The following is a 16,828-nucleotide window of genomic DNA, read 5'->3' as shown; positions in this document are numbered from 1 at the left end:
ATAGAAATAAAATTTTAACAAAATTTTCTATAGAAATAAAATTTTAACAAAAATTTCTATAGACATAAAATTTTAACAAAGTTTTCTATAGAAGAAAATATTTGATAAAATTTCCTAAAGAAATAAAATTTTGACAAAATTTTCTTTAGAAATAAAATGTTGACAAAATTTTCTTTAGAAATAAAATTTTGAAAAAATTTTCTATAAAAATAAAATTTTGAAAAAATTTTCTATAGAAATAAAATTTTTACAAAATTTCCTATAGAAATAAAATTTGACAAACTTTGACAAAATTTTAAAAAAATTTCTATAGAAATAAAATTTTTACAATATTTCCTATAGAAATAAAATTTGACAAACTTTGACAAAATTTTAACAAAATTTTCTATAGAAATAAAATTTTGACAAAGTTTTCTATAGAAATAAAATTTTGACAAAGTTTTCTATAGAAATAAAATGTTAACAAAATTTTCTATAGAAATAAAATGTTGACAAAGTTTTCTATAGAAATAAAATGTTGACAAAATTTCCTATAGAAATAAAATTTTGAAAAATTTTTCTATAGAAATAAAATTTTTACAAAATTTCCTATAGAAATAAAATTTTTACAAAGTTTTCTATAGAAATAAAATTTTAACAAAATTTTCTATAGAAATAAAATGTTGACAAAGTTTTCTATAGAAATAATATTTTGACAAAATTTCCTATAGAAATAAAATTTTGACAGTTTTCTATAGAAATAAAATTTTGACAAAATTTCCTATAGAAATAAAATTTTAACAAAATTTTCTATAGATCTATTCTATTTCCTATAAAAATAAAATATTGATAAAATTTCCTATAGAAATAAAATTTTGACAAAATTTTGTATAGAAATAAAATTTTGACAAAATTTTCTATAGAAATAAAAATTTGACAAATTTTTTTATAGAAATAAAATTATGATAAAAGTTCCTAAAAGAATAAAATATTGTCATAATTTTCTATAGAAATAAAATTTTGACAAAATTTTCTATAAAAATAGAATTTTGACAAAATTTTCTATAGGAATGAAATTTTCTATAGAAATAAAATTTTTACAAAACATTCTATAGAAATAAAATTTTTACAAAACATTCTATAGAAATAAATTTTTTACAAAACATTCTATAGAAATAAAATTTTGACAACATTTTCTATAGAAATAAAATGTTGACATCATTTTCTATAGAAATAAAATTTTGACAATTTTTTTTTGGTAAAATTTCCTCAAAATTTTAGTAGAATATATTTGGCTTCAGTGGCAATCGTTCCTCAAATCCGAACTTAAAGGGTTATTTTTAAGAGCAAGAAAATACATATAAAATTTAGAAAAATTATTGTATTTTTATTTGAGTCGATACAGTCCTTACAATTTAATGTTTGAAGATTATTAAATTGAACGCTTTGACAGCGACAGCGGCTCAAATGGTCTAATCGCTTAGTCAAATTTTGGCATATCCGGTATCCGTCAATGTTGTCTTCCAATGCATCAATTGAATGGGGATTATTTTCGTTCCCATTAAGCCAAAATTAAGCTTGGTCGCTGAACACAAGAAGCGTCCGATAAACGTTCTTAAGAGAACACTCATTTTGATAATAAGATTCAATAATGTAAGATTATTCACGATTAAATTATAGACCAAAGTGAAGATATGTATGAGTGAAACAAAACACGAGTTGGGGCCGGGTTTCTCATCGTCCGATTAGTTCATAAACTGAGGATAAAACGATGGTTAGCAAATTTGAATATTTCAGAAAATCTACTGAAATCGACTTTGGGAGCTAACTAATAAAATGTATATGGTGTACACAATTTTAATGAAAAAGACTTTAGAAATTTGTATTAATTTCCACCTCGTAAAAGTTCAATATAAATCATCCCGGCTTCATTTTTAATAAGATTTCAAATCCTTGCGGTGGTTAAGACCGATTGAAATTTTTTTTCATTATGATTTTATTTCTCGTATAACAAAAAAATAAGCAAAAAATCTTGCGAGTATAAAACATTATTTGTAACAGACACAGTATATTAATGAGGCAAACTGGTATTAAAAGCAGCTCTCAATCCAGACACTGAAAAGAAATTAAAACAAATAAATCACCCATTTGAAAGCAAAACAGCAAAGCACTTACAAAATGTATTCTTTTTCAAATAGACTTGATCATTTAATATATTGGCCAAATATTGATGGCAACATATGTAGGTGTATTCCATGGCATCGATTTGGGAATTGGCAACAAAATCATTATCTTCATCATCAGCACTAAAACTATCGTCCAGCGAAATGGCCAAAGGACTATTGGATTCAATGTATTTAACACAAGCCAACCATTCAGCACGTAAAATTGAAACCAAACTTAAAAGCTGTAAGTGTATTCGATTAGAAATATAAATAATTTTTGGGATCAAATCAAATAGTTTCCAGACCTGTTCCACTCCCAGCTTTATGGTGTTTAAATTGTCGGTCAAGAAGCAATGCTCGCATACCGTACTTAGATATGATTTATGCACCCTTTCCATTTCATTAAGATTTTCACAACTTTCAATTTTCTCCTCCAATTGTTCACCCATAGATTGCAAAACATGAGTCATTAAATGAAAGTGAACACTTTGTATGGCATACATCATCCAGAAACGTAATTGTTCCAAACGTCTCATAATTAAATCGATCATTTCAAATTGGGCATAGGGTATACGTCGCTTATGCGACCGGGCAAATTGTAACTTTTCCAATGTAGTAATACCCCATTTGACTTTGAGAAGAAAACAAAAGACTTTGTTGTAGGCCTTAATATCATCGGAGGAGATTATGTGAGCCAATTCCCGACTGAGGTTGTACGAAACTACTAATTCCTCAACAGCCTCGACAACTTTGGTGGTTTGACAACGATATGCTGAATTCACTTCCATGCAGAACAGCATAGACATGTCGGGAAATTTGGAGCATATGATATCATCCAACTGCATGGTTAATAGTGAACGATTTGCCCAAGATTCACCAGATTCTATCTATATTTTAAGACAAATAAATAAACATAGGTGCCATAGTCGTTCATTAAACATAGAACCATTGGATTACCTGACTGAATAATTTACTATAGAATATATGCATAATATCACTAGCTTCCAAGAGCAGGACTTTGCGAATATTTCTCAAATGTTTTAAGATCATAAACTCTTCACGATATAGCTTAAGGACGAAACTATTGGCAAAGGCAATTCGCATTCGAAAAATATGGGTCAAAGAGGTAGTCAACAATTCTTCCAAAGGCAAATTATTACAGCAGTCTCTTTTTTCCAAAATTTCATAGATGGTAGGGGCATTCATAGGTGTTTGTCTCTTTGCTTCTTCCTCTCTTTCTTCGTCATCGTCGGCTGAATCTTCGTCTTTGATGTTCAAAGTAAATGCCATTAATAGGTGACTATCGGTAGTTGTTAAACAATCCAATAAAGAACTCTGCTTTTGGCGATCACTAACATTTTTCGAGGATATATCATTGAAAAAGCCACTATCATTAGTTTCCAATTCAATGTTGCTATTTTCATTGATATCTCCTCTGGTGATCTGTGTAACCTCGGTTTGCAAAGTTGTCACTTGCCTTAGGAAATCATCTATGAAAACGTTATAGAGCTTTCCTCCCATAGCATCACAATTTTTACGCAAATCTCCAATTCTATTGATTTCATAGAGGAGGTTCAGTGTTCGGCCAGCTTCGAGGGAATGCTCCCGCATCAATTGGAAAAGGCAATTGTCTTCAATAACATTGCTCACATTGGTGGGTACGAAGAATGCTTTGCTTTTATTTTTGCGATATTCTCTCATACAAATAGATTGGTCATTATTGCTAGCCCTAAAGGTGGATGCTTAATTTAGGACACAATTTAACTATAAGTGAACATACCTCTCTACAATGTACTCCTGCTGCCAATCATCTAACCGTCCATCTGTCCACCAAGTATCAATTATCTCACAGAACACCTTTATACTGGCCAATAGCAATGACATGAATAAATTCCCTTTGGACACATCGCTTTCCTTTTGATAACAATTCATTAAACTAGCCAAGAGAAAAGCACTTGCAATATGAGCCGGATGCTGGCGATGATCCAGAAAAACTTTCTCATGAATTTCATGCAATGATTCCAAGTGACGAAATGCTTGATCCAAAAATGATCGCATTGTAATCAAAGTATTTATTTCAAAATCCTTGGGTTCTATTAAACGTTTCTCATACTCCAATAGGGAGTCCCAAACTGGAGTCAAGTGTAAATTTAAATTGGCAGCATAACACTCGAGAGTTCGAGGGGGCATACGGTCCTCACAGCTATATATGGTTCTATGAAATTTCCTTAAAACATTCATCATATTTATAAAAGGTAAGTATTGTTCCTCCAAATATGTACACAAGGCACTCTGGAAAAAAGTAATGGTTATAGGCTATGCTAATAAATATTTACTATTAACTCTATACCACTCCGCAACTTGGTATGGTTACATTGAGTCTGATTTTTAATTCTTCTCCTTCGAGCAGGAAAGCAGCACAGCTGATTGGTCTTTGGAACATCCAAAGAATTTCACGTAGCAAATGTTGTTCTGCTATGGTTTTTGGCTCTTCGAAATGGATTAAATTGTTCGATGTCTCATTAAGATATCGACAATAATCTAAAGAGAAATTTGAGATTGTGTGATCACTCTCCACTTCAGCATTACAATGTCCAACCGCTTTAGGATTCCACCAGGAATGCTGTATGGTTTCACAAAGCTTTTGTGCAGGATTGCTGGTATCGAATAATTTGTGAGGAACAGATTTTTGTGGAGGTTTCAAAACACTTAATACTGAAGGATGAACAGAATTTATATTTTTCCCTTCGTCAATCGATAGGGATGTAAGACTATTCGTTACATTTACAATTTGTGTATCCTCCTCTTCCTCGGTATCACTCCAATCCTTAAATTGAAATAAATTCAAGTACATTATATTGTAGCCTATTCCTCTAATTAAATCTTAATTTCCAAGACGAAATGTTTTGGAACCATAGGCAAATTTTAAGTCTTTTGTATTTTCTACTTACACTCAAATCCGAATCGCTGTTGCCGTATTTTGGAATTGCAATAAAATCCTCTTTAAGGACATTTAACCAAAATGCCTTTTCAGTATCCTTAACCGCAATGCCCTCACACACTTCTGGGAGAATTTCTATTTTATGTTTATTCTTCTTTAGAGCTCCTGTTGGATTGTAAGCTAAAGCAAAGAGGAAATCCAGCAATGACCAATGGACATCAACCTCATAGTGATCGACACATAACGGATGCTTTACAACCTCATCACATAAGCGTCCCAAGTAATCGGCATATTCCGGGCTATTATCAACGCGGAATCTCTCCTGTATGCCTTCAATCTTCCGTCGTACATCATGACTATTTGTACTTAAATTTCTATGATTTTTTATGATATTCCAGGCAAAATGAATGCATTGCTGGGTATTAATGTCATCATCCTAATTAAGAATAGGATGTAACGGTTAAATTTGGATACATATGGCCGCTTGTCTAAACTTTTAATAATTCTACAAATAACCGGAAACAGAACTTACATCGAATCCTGTCAAGAGTCTGACCAATTCCGGCACACATTCTATTATTATATCATTTCTTTGATCGAGCGCTGACATTTTATTTGCTTGGAAGCAAATAATTCGAAATGTTTAAAATAAATACAAATGTTTACTCATTTGTTTACAACAATTGATGCTCCGTAGGGGCCCTTCCTAATTTATTCCGCTGTACGTGTATCGAACGACAGTTCTTTAGGTAATGCCAGTCATAAAACAACTATAAATATAAAGGGTGATTTGTTAAGAGCTTGATAACTTTTTTTAAAAAAAAAACGCATAAAATTTGCAAAATCTCATCGGTTCTTTATTTGAAACGTTAGATTGGTCCATGACATTTACTTTTTGAAGATAATTTCATTTAAATGTTGACCGCGGCTGCGTCTTAGGTGGTCCATTCGGAAAGTCCAATTTTGGGCAACTTTTTCGAGCATTTCGGCCGGAATAGCCCGAATTTCTTCGGAAATGTTGTCTTCCAAAGCTGGAATAGTTGCCGGCTTATTTCTGTAGACTTTAGACTTGACGTAGCCCCACAAAAAATAGTCTAAAGGCGTCAAATCGCATGATCTTGGTGGCCAACTTACCGGTCCATTTCTTGAGATGAATTGTTCTCCGAAGTTTTCCCTCAAAATGGCCATAGAATCGCGAGCTGTGTGGCATGTAGCGCCATCTTGTTGAAACCGCATGTCAACCAAGTTCAGTTCTTCCATTTTTGGCAACAAAAAGTTTGTTAGCATCGAACGATAGCGATCGCCATTCACCGTAACGTTGCGTCCAACAGCATCTTTGAAAAAATACGGTCCAATGATTCCACCAGCGTACAAACCACACCAAACAGTGCATTTTTCGGGATGCATGGGCAGTTCTTGAACGGCTTCTGGTTGCTCTTCACTCCAAATGCGGCAATTTTGCTTATTTACGTAGCCATTCAACCAGAAATGAGCCTCATCGCTGAACAAAATTTGTCGATAAACACATTTCGAACCGAACACTGATTTTGGTAATAAAATTCAATGATTTGCAAGCGTTGCTCGTTAGTAAGTCTATTCATGATGAAATGTCAAAGCATACTGAGCATCTTTCTCTTTGACACCATGTCTGAAATCCCACGTGATCTGTCAAATACTAATGCATGAAAATCCTAACCTCAAAAGAATCACTCTTTATAATGGCATTGGGACAACACCGAATGATTTGTTGTACAATTTCGGGTGCTTACGAAATTGGCAACACTACCAGTCTATATAAAGGTGAATACTATGTTCGATTTTCGAGTTTAAAACCACTTTAATTTCGCGATTACTTTTGCTTAAATAATCAAAATTATAAATGAAAACAAACTTATTCATGTAAAGTCTTGTCGAAATCTAGAGAAACAAGAAAAGGCGCATCAATTGAGTTAATTTAATTTATCTTATTATTAAAACAGTTAATAAAGTAGCCACGAAAATTTCAACGCGAAAAGCGAACATAGTACTTATCTTCCCTGCCAACATTTTTTGAATTTGGGGGCGCTTCTGAGAATCCCCACTACGTCGAAAACAGTCGTATACGATATCTAAAACTTCTCGGAAAAGCGCCGTCACTATTGAGAAGTCGTACCACGCCAAGTTACTACAAAAAAGTATCGCATGAGGTGCCCTTCTGGATACATTTATAAGGACGCCAGTAAGAGCCCCTTCAAACAATCAGACAAAGTGCATTTTAAGATAGTTGTGAAAGAATCATTGTGGTCAAGTAAAACACGATTGTTTAGATGTTTATTAATTTTATTAAAAATGTATAAATTCTCATAAATATAACATTTATACGACTATCACATCACATTTAACATATTTTTATTCATTAATAAAAGATTGATGTTGAGTTACAAGTTGAAGCTACATCCCTGCCAACATTTTTGGAATTTGACGACACTTCTGGGAATCTCCACCACGTCGAAAACAATCGTATACGATATCAAAAACTCCTCGGAAAAGCGCCGTCACTATTGAGAAGTTGTTCCACGTAAAAGTTACTACAAAAAGGTTTCGCATGAGTGCAATTATTAGGTGTCTTTTTTAATCAATTTATAACGACGCCAACAGGAGCCCCTTCAAAGTGTTAGACAAGGTCCGCTAGAAAGGATCGTTTAGGTGAGTTTAAAAAGGGTCTAAAAAGTGAATTTTAGGGGAATTGAAAAGGAGTCGTTATGGTCAAGTAAAACGATTGTTTTGATTTTTATTAATTTGAATAAAAATAGATTTATTGCAATTTATACGAATAAACTCACATTGAACATAACGGTGTACCAGTACTTAAATTAAATATTATTTGTACTTCTAGATTTCTTCTAAATATGGGTATTAAGTTCAAGTTTAGCCGCTAAAATCAAAAGCAAATCAGTAAAAAATAATAAAGTTAGAACTATTAGATGCAAATCTTATTATAACTTGATGGGGAACAGTCCAAAACAACTTTTCGTAAAGTTTATATTCTTTAAAATTGATTATTAAAGAAAAGTCATTTGACAAAATGGCTAATGGCAGAACGGCTAAACTCGAACTTAATACTCACGTTAAGGCTGTAGCATATAATATGATAATGAGATTTTTATTGAAATGTATATAATTTTTAAAAACGAATTTATCGTTGTATTGATGCTGCTAAATATACGAATTGAAATGGACCATGATTTGACGTTTTGAAAAATTTGCTTTAATTTTTGGTTTTACGGCTAATTAAGCGATCTCTCGCATGAAGAACATGCTGCTGATATACTCTGTTGATGTCGGTGATTGTACAATGTGTATATTTTAAGTTGCAGATATCTAAGTAAGAAAGCAAAACATTAGTACGTTTTTAAGTAAAAAGAGTAATCAACAAACCTTTAATTATTTTGAATGAAACGAAATTTTGTATACTTGGTTTAGTTGGCGTTCCACGCCATGTTAGATTTACTGCTAGTTTGTCGCTTATCACAGATTTAATTGCGGCTCGCATAAAGGAAGGCATATCACTTCCCCCAACACGTTGTATTAAATTTTTCTGAAAATGCATAAATATTAAATAAATTAATATTATCGCTACAAAAACTACACCTAAAAAGAGAATGTAGGTTTATAGTAGAAAAGTTTTACTAAAATATTTTAGCAATTCCACATGATATGATTAAACAAATTTAAATTTTTATACCCTGCGCCACACTGTGGAACAGGGTATTATAAGTTACTGCATATGTTTGCAACACCCAGAAGGAGACGAGATAGACACATGGCGTCGTTGACAAAAATGCTTAGGGTGGGCTTCTGAGTCGATATAGCCATGTCCGTCTATCCGTGAACACATTTTTGTAATCAAAGGATTAGGTCGCAGTTTAAGCCCAATCGACTTCAAATTTGGCACAAGTATGTGTTTTTGGTCAGAATAGAACCCTATTGATTTTGGAAGGAATCGGTTCAGAATTAGATATAGCTCCCATATATATATTTCGCCCGATATGCACTTATACTGCCCTAGAAGCCAGAGTTTTACCCCAATTTGGTTGAAATTTTGCACTAGGAGTACAATCGGTAGTATAGTGAAATGTGCAAAATTTTATTGAAATCGGTTCAGATTTAGATATAGCTCCCATATATATATTTCGTCCGATATGAACTTATGCGGCTTAGAAGACAGAGTTTTACCCCAATTTGGTTGAAATTTTGCACTGGAGTACAATTGGTAGTATAGTCTAGTGTGCCAATTTTTTTTTGAAATCGGTTCAGATTTAGATATAACTCCCATATATATATTTCGTCCGATATGAACTTATGCGGCTTAGAAGCCAGAGTTTTACCCCAATTTGGTTGAAATTTTACACTAGAAGTACAATTGGTAGTATAGTCTAGTGTGCCAATTTTTTTGAAATCGGTTCAGAGTTAGATATAACTTGGCACAAGTAGTTGTTATTGATGTAGGTCGGATGTTATTGAAAATGGGCCATATCGCACCACGTTTACGTATAGCCCACATACAAACGGACCCCTAAATTTGGATTTCGGAGCCTCTACGAGAAGCAAATTTCATCCGATCCGGCTGAAATTTGGTACTTTACTTTTAGTTAATTTTTTCTTCTATGAGAGGATGTAATTTCGTCAATTGCAGTTAAAAAGTACAACAGGCCATTAAAATTTCCTGGTTTTAACAACGCTTTGTGGAAATTTCAAAAAGTGGAGTAAAATTAAGTTCAATTTTCGTGCGAGGTAGTTCATTCTTCCTATAAAACAGCTCACTTTTTTTCTGTGTAGTAAATTTTGTCAATATGTTATTTCTATAGAAAATTTTGTCAAAATGTTATTTCTATAGAAAAATTTGTCAACACTTTATTTCTATAACAAATTTTATCAAAATTTTATTTCTATAGAAAATTTTGTCAAAATTTTATTTCTATAGAAAATTTTATGAACATTTTTTTTTCTATAGAGAATTTTGTAGTTCCGTATAAATGCATATCGGGCGAAAGATATATATGGGAGCTATATCTAAATCTGAACCGATTTCAATCAAATTTTGCACTCGTGACTATACTACCAATTGTACTCCTAGTGCAAATTTCAACCAAATTGGGGTAAAACACTGGCTTTAATGGCCAGTGTCAAGTCGATAGCTTGTTTCGTTCGGAAGTTAGCGTGATTTCAACAGACGGACGGACATGATCAGATCGACTCAGAATTTCACCTCGACCCAGAATATATATACTTTATGAGGTCTTAGAGCAATATTTCGATGTGTTACAAACGGAATGACAAAGTTAATGTACCCCCATCCTATGGTGGAGGGTATAATAAATACTTAGTTCCAGTTTCTCAATGTCTTATTATTATTTATCGTGTCGATAAAATCCCATACAAAAAAAAATAGTAACCAGTGGTCTATCTTCCGATTAAATATTAATCGGAGGATGAGAATCTTGCCGTTAATAAATAAATTGTGGACATGTCAGTTGAAAACGATTGTTTCTATTTAAAATGTGATTTTTACCCATCTGTGTTGTTGTTGTAGCCCTTTGGAGTTGGAATTCCCGTGTTTATAGGGAAATAGGCATACTCCAAATCCCATTTGGAGTATTTGGAGTATCTGTGTTGATTTAAACAACTGACGTACGTTTCGTGTTTTGTTTCACTGGCACTGTTGCCCAAAGATTATCTATTTCCCAAGATGTACATATCGCTTGTTCTTTCTTGCCGATAGGTGCATGAGTTCATGTTCAAACCAAAGACAATCAAAGAGGAAGACATGAATTGGGCTTTGATAGTGTTAGTGACAAGAACCAGAGATTAGCCCCATACTTGTAGGAGAAGCACTTTGAACTTACTGGTTTGATGTAGACAATTTTTATTTTGCTATTTTCTCGAAAGTTCCCGAAAATTTCTGTGTTGATTGCACTAAATTATTAATAAAATGTTTCATAAAGTGTTTTGGTTCTTTTAAAAGTTAAAAAATTGCTAAAATAAGCGAATTAGATTTTGTTACGAATGCAAAATTAAAAGAGAAACCGAAAAAAAGTTGTAACTACTTATCGAACATGTATGGGGCTAATCTCTGGTTCTTGAGAAAAAAGAATAACAACATGCCCATTTCACGTCTTCTTCTTTGATTATGTTTGGTTCAAACATGTATGAAAGTATTTATTTGGATTTCGGTATGATATTTACGAAAGAAAGGAGGAAGCAAAAGTTATGAAAATTTGTCGATGGTTAAATTTAATAAGTAGGTCTGTTCCCCAATGTATGCGGTTAAAATGTTGGTCAATTGAAAGTTGGTGTGGAAGGAAATTTTCCCATCAATTATGTACAGGTAAGTTGACACCAAGGCTTAGAAGAAATTTTATCTAACAAGCTTCCATTTCTTTCATTAGGTTCAGTAAATGCTTTATTAAATAATGGCAGTGCCTTAAATATTATGCAAAGCACAAATCGACATTCAGCTGAAATCTTAAGTGTTCCAAATGACTTTGAACCCGAAATGGGACCAAGTACTTCAATGGCTACAGGTCAAACTACAGCAGCCCAAGAGCAACAACATCATTAGTCATTAGTTCTAACATTAGTCAAAATCCTTCGCCGCAACAAAATCAATCTCAGCAGGCATCAAACACTGCGGCATCAACACCGCTCCATAATGTTTTGTGTGTGCAACAGAACATCCCACCTTCTTTGCCTTGGGGCTATTTGGCTTTGTACCCATACAAACCACGAAAGAATGATGAATTGGAATTGAAAAAAGGTTGTGTTTATATGGTAACTGAAAGATGTTTGGATGGCTGCTTTAAAGGCAAGAATTGGAAAGATGTGAGTGGAATATTTCCGGGAAACTATGTGACACCCTTAAGAGCCAGGGATCAACAGCAACTAATGCATAGTTGGAAGTTAATTCCACCTGCAAATTGTGCCACCATATCGAGCCATATGCAAATGAGTAATCACACATTTAGCGGTAATCCAACACTACAACAACAATCAAATTATTCATCTTCAATGCGTCACGATTTGGAGAATATAAACGCCCGTCTTACCTTGGCAAATTTAACACCTCCCCAAGCATTGCCGCCTGATCTACCACCACATCATATGGGGGCAAGCACTGGAAATTCAAACATTCCACAACAAAATTTGTCTTCAAAGGAAACACGGATAAAAAAGCCAACAACTACAGGTTGTATTTCATCCTCATCATCATCATCGACATCAACATCATCCGCTTCGGCGGGATTGAAAAAAACTTTTTAACGCACATAAAATCAAGATCAAACTCGCCAGGGGCAGCAATAGTGGCTGCTTCAGCATTCCACAGCAACCACAAGTAAACCTACGCAGCAGCAACACCAACAATCACAAAGCGGAACACAACAACTCACATCAACAATTACTCCAGTGCATGTTAGGTAACTTTCTCTACCCATATAAAGTTAATATTACAATCTTTAATTTTTCTTTTTGTTACATCTTCAGGTCCGGCTCTTGTCCCAGTCAAATTTTGCAAAACACCCCCAATGATCGCAACCGTATTCATAATGAAAATAAAGATGAATCATCTATAGCTAAAGTCCAACACCAGCAGCCACCGCAAGCGGGCTACGGTTCTCAACGCATAAAAACTGCAAAAGAAAGACCATCTTTAGAAAAGTAAATGTAAAAATATTTTGATTTTATAAACTAATTTTTTTTTGCTTTTAACAGTTCACGACTTCAATTGATTCTACATTACGCACTATTTATGCTAATCACATACAACAGCAATCGAATGTTATGCCTAACAAATGTGGCCAACAATTGCAACAAACAATCCCCCAGCGGCTACGGTCATACATCGTAACTCTCACTCTTTGGATGCCTCGAATCTTTCGCAAATCCTATTTTTATTTACTTTGTTCAAGTATGCATTTGATGGCATAGCCTAGTAAAATAAGGACACTATATAATTGTATAATTGGTCGAATATAATTGGCGCATTAGATCCAACCAGGCTAATGAATAGTTTTATGTTGGTTTCTTGCTTCATTGCTTATTTTGATAGATTAATTTTGGCGAAATTGAAAACTTGAACTTTAATGCATAATAATAATAATAAATTATATAGATTTTAGTTATTCGTTTATTAATCGAAATGCTTCCTTAATTATACACTTAATATTTTCTATACTTTTTAAGTTGATATATCTCTGTTAAATTATATATAATGTACTTTACACACACACACCTTACCTAAATACGAATCCCAATGTTGATGCTTTAATGTATTACTTTGTAAATAGTATTTGGTAATCCAAGCTACCGCAACTTGCAAAATAACAAATTTCACGTGTTTTATGAAACTTATCATTTTTTAATATATATGTATAAATGGAAAATTAATTTACTAACTTTTTATATGTCGACCTACATTAAAGTAAGTAAGGAAGTTCAAATTTGTGTTCAGCACAAAGCTCATTTTTCGTCAACGAACATGTAAATTTTCGATTTTGGAGTGAAAACAATACCAGACATATTGCAAAGGCTACAAATGCCAGAACATACCTATGAATATTGGCAGTGGCAGCGAGAAGATATCCAATTTTTTTACCCAAAATGCAAGAGCTTAACAAGCATGACATGTGGTTTAAACAAGACGATATATATATCGTCTTGTTATATATATATCGTCTTGTTTAAACCACATACCATGCTTGCCAAACTCTTGCATTTTGGGCAAAAAAAAATTTGATATCTTCTCGCTGCCACTGTCAATATTCATAGGTATGTATATATACATACATACATGGATAGAAACATGTTCAACTTAAAGGCCGGTATTAAGTTCGCTTTATCGCGCTAAATGAATTTTTCCTCATATCATTCACCTTGAAGTTATTATCAAATTTGAAAAACAAGTTATGTTATTCTGTTTTTTAGATTTATTTTTGCTTTTAGTGGCTAAATTCGACCTTAATACACACCTTAAGTCTTTACAAAATCTAAATGAAAAACATCGTACTTACCAATTGTGTAAAATTAACGGCTTTCGAATTTAATATTTTAATAAAGTTATGACAACAAGGAAATTGCGCTAAAATATGCTTTAGTTTGGATGAAGCGAACAACTTAATCTGTAATATAAGAAAACAATTTGTTAAAAACTTTCTCAAATTAAGTTATAACAACAAGCAAAATTTTTGCAAACATTTTGTTGGCTAGTCGCATTCAGAGTATTTTAATTATATTAGAGAACTGCAATATAGTTAGTTTTTAGGTTTTTAAACTTTTTAAAAACTAGAAATTTTGTCCATCTATTGACTTTATTAACAAAAACGAAAGCCTTAAAACGAAAAGGGTTTAACACATGCTCTAAGTAAAACAAAATTACTATTAATTTACAAAATTTTAGGTTATAGGTCCTTTTCTATGGGACTATTAAAAAAGGTTGGTGAGGGATCAGGTATGTTATGATAAACTGATATCTTTTAAATTTTATCATGGCTAGTATTAAGTGTGATTACTGCAACTTGTTATGGGTCAAGTCAAATGTAAATGAAATTAACCTTAGGTCCTTACTGCCACACCATTGACCAAACCTCCAACAAACGAAAGACTGAATTTACTATGCTACCTATAAGGCAATTGGCCGGTCAGTGGTAAACTATACAGCGCCAGTGTGGACACCGCAAACTAGTGATACGCAGTGGAATAACATAAAAACCTGCCAGAACGCTGGCAGGTTTTCTTTTCTCTTGTCCTGTTAAACCAACCCGACTTACCGCCAGATCGCTCTGGACACACCCACCTTAGTCACAGAGTTCCTTGATCTGGCTACAAGCTGATGTACCAAAGCGTATTACATGAAATTGATGAAATAACAACAACAAGAAATATGCAAACTTTTTAATTTGTGTTAACTTATAAAACAAGGGAAAGTATTGGATGTGTATCAGTTCATGTTATAAGCTGTATTTTTAGTCTTTTACTTTTTATAACTTTTGTTTCCATGAACAATTGGCACTTAATAAAATACCTTTGAACACAATACGGTGAAAAGGTAAATTCCATCTGGAAGATATTTCTTTTAATTTTATTCTTTGGAACACGCACACCACAAATTTTGTAATTTTAGTTTAAAATATCACCAGATTGCTTTCTTTGCTTATACTTGTATAAAATAAACACTTCAATATTCACAATATACTTACAGTTGGTTTTGGTTTATAAAAGAAATCGTGCACTATGAAATCGAAACACTAACCAAATACTTTATTACATTAATGGGAACATAACAGTTACTGGAATGACAGTGCTGAAAACATACATACATGAGTCGCCATTACGATTGTAAACATTTTGTTTTTGTAATTTTCGAATTATCGCGAATTATCTTGACAAACGTTTCTGTTGGGCGTCCGTGAAAAGGATAGCGATGAAAACAAACCTTGAAATGCTGGCAGGGATGTTGTAGTGTCTATCAGCCAGTGCTTTTATTCCCAATGGAGACAGCGTGTCTGGAAAAATATTTGAAAAAGTATCACTTTATTCCATTTGGAAAGTCAAAAATTGTTCACCAATATACCTTTCACAATTGTAAGCGAAATAACTATGTTTTCAGCACTTCATTGTCATTTTTATTTAAATAAATTATAAGAAGCTAGTTGTGCTCGGTGTTTCACAAAATATAAAATGGCTCTTGTAACAATAGTGATGGCAAAATACTTTCATGCGAATAGTGATGGCAAAATACTATCACAGTTGGCAATTGTTGCAGTGTCACTTACGAGTCTGTGGTAGCGATGACGATGAAATGGAACTTTGAAATGCTGGCAGGTTTAACGCTTATAAATTACATCTAAGAATTTTCCTATTTATAAACACAAACTGCACATGAAATAATTAAAATTGAAGGAATCATGAAAAGGGGGGACTGTCTCGATATTTTGCATATTACAATTTTATTGTTACTTTGAGGAGCAAGTTGTTTTTCAAGAAGGCGGCGACTCCAAGCATACTTACAAAATAGTAAAGAAATGGTTTTTCGACCAATGTTTTCAATGCCCCAATGGTAACCACAAAGCATCTATCTCAATCCCACTGAGAATTTATGGTCTCTGGTTAAAAGACGTTTAGGATTTCATCAGAAATATCGATGGGCCAAGTTTAGCACAATTGGTCGGATATTCCAAAATAAATAATAGAAAAGTGTTATTTTCCAGCAATTTCAGTTTTCGTTAAAATCCTATTTTCGGTGGACCGGTAAAACTGGCATTTTCAATAATCAACTTTTGGTTTGCCACTAATATTGAGTCCATTATTAAAAAAGATAAAATCGCTGAATTAGTGTGGGTAATAAAGCCAAATTTCTGAAAATAGGGTAATAGATTTATGTGAGAGCTACATGTAAGTCTAAATACGATCGCCTAATACATGTACATTTGAAATTTGAGCAATATTGGTTAATAAATAAGAGTATTAAGGTAAAATTTTGGGAAAATCGATCGATGTACCATTTCATAGTACCATTTCATCCTCATCGCTACCACAGATTCGTAAGTGACACTGCAACAATCGCCAACTGTGGGGGAATCGTATGAAAAAAGTATGAAATTTACATGAAAATATTTTGCCATCACTATTTTTACAAGAGCCAATTTATATTCTGTGAAACAACAAGCGCAACTAGCTTCATATAATTTATTTAAATAAAATCGATAAT

At 33.0% G+C, this 16,828-nt stretch overlaps 3 protein-coding genes across 6 annotated transcripts; 1 reads left to right on the top strand and 2 right to left on the bottom strand.

Annotated features, from left to right (window-relative positions):
• Positions 1-1,932: 1,932 nt before the first annotated feature.
• Positions 1,933-5,798, bottom strand: Grip128 (gamma-tubulin complex component 5). Its single transcript, XM_075303089.1, has 8 exons — positions 5,618-5,798; positions 5,096-5,521; positions 4,495-4,971; positions 3,925-4,436; positions 3,102-3,873; positions 2,450-3,031; positions 2,155-2,386; positions 1,933-2,094 (listed from the first exon to the last, which is right to left on the bottom strand). The coding sequence occupies exons 1-8, from the start codon at positions 5,693-5,695 to the stop codon at positions 2,051-2,053; spliced, it is 3,123 nt and encodes a 1,040-aa protein (XP_075159204.1). The 5' UTR covers positions 5,696-5,798; the 3' UTR covers positions 1,933-2,050.
• Positions 5,799-7,843: 2,045 nt separating this feature from the next.
• On the bottom strand, positions 7,844-15,827 carry LOC142232333 (uncharacterized). 4 transcript variants are annotated; one of them, XM_075303085.1, is made up of 5 exons: positions 15,692-15,827; positions 15,371-15,623; positions 14,133-14,240; positions 8,503-8,662; positions 7,844-8,445 (listed from the first exon to the last, which is right to left on the bottom strand). In XM_075303085.1, the coding sequence occupies exons 2-5, from the start codon at positions 15,437-15,439 to the stop codon at positions 8,333-8,335; spliced, it is 450 nt and encodes a 149-aa protein (XP_075159200.1). In that variant the 5' UTR covers positions 15,440-15,623; positions 15,692-15,827; the 3' UTR covers positions 7,844-8,332. The 4 variants fall into 4 exon arrangements, with proteins under 4 accessions (XP_075159200.1, XP_075159202.1, XP_075159201.1 ...); XM_075303087.1 differs by having other exon boundaries at positions 15,434-15,623; positions 15,692-15,825; XM_075303086.1 differs by having other exon boundaries at positions 15,438-15,623; positions 15,692-15,825.
• On the top strand, positions 11,720-13,509 carry LOC142232332 (uncharacterized). The gene is made up of 3 exons (XM_075303084.1): positions 11,720-12,539; positions 12,607-12,780; positions 12,835-13,509. Exon 1 carries the CDS (start codon positions 11,893-11,895, stop codon positions 12,382-12,384), a length of 492 nt encoding a protein of 163 aa, XP_075159199.1. The 5' UTR covers positions 11,720-11,892; the 3' UTR covers positions 12,385-12,539; positions 12,607-12,780; positions 12,835-13,509.
• Positions 15,828-16,828: the final 1,001 nt, after the last annotated feature.

The sequence above is a fragment of the Haematobia irritans genome, chromosome 3 (genome assembly GCF_050003625.1).
Source record: "Haematobia irritans isolate KBUSLIRL chromosome 3, ASM5000362v1, whole genome shotgun sequence".
In the NCBI taxonomy this organism is placed as follows: Eukaryota; Metazoa; Arthropoda; class Insecta; order Diptera; family Muscidae; genus Haematobia; species Haematobia irritans.
The sequence above is the reverse complement of the archived record's forward strand: the minus strand, read 5'-3'. Positions and strand labels throughout refer to the sequence as shown.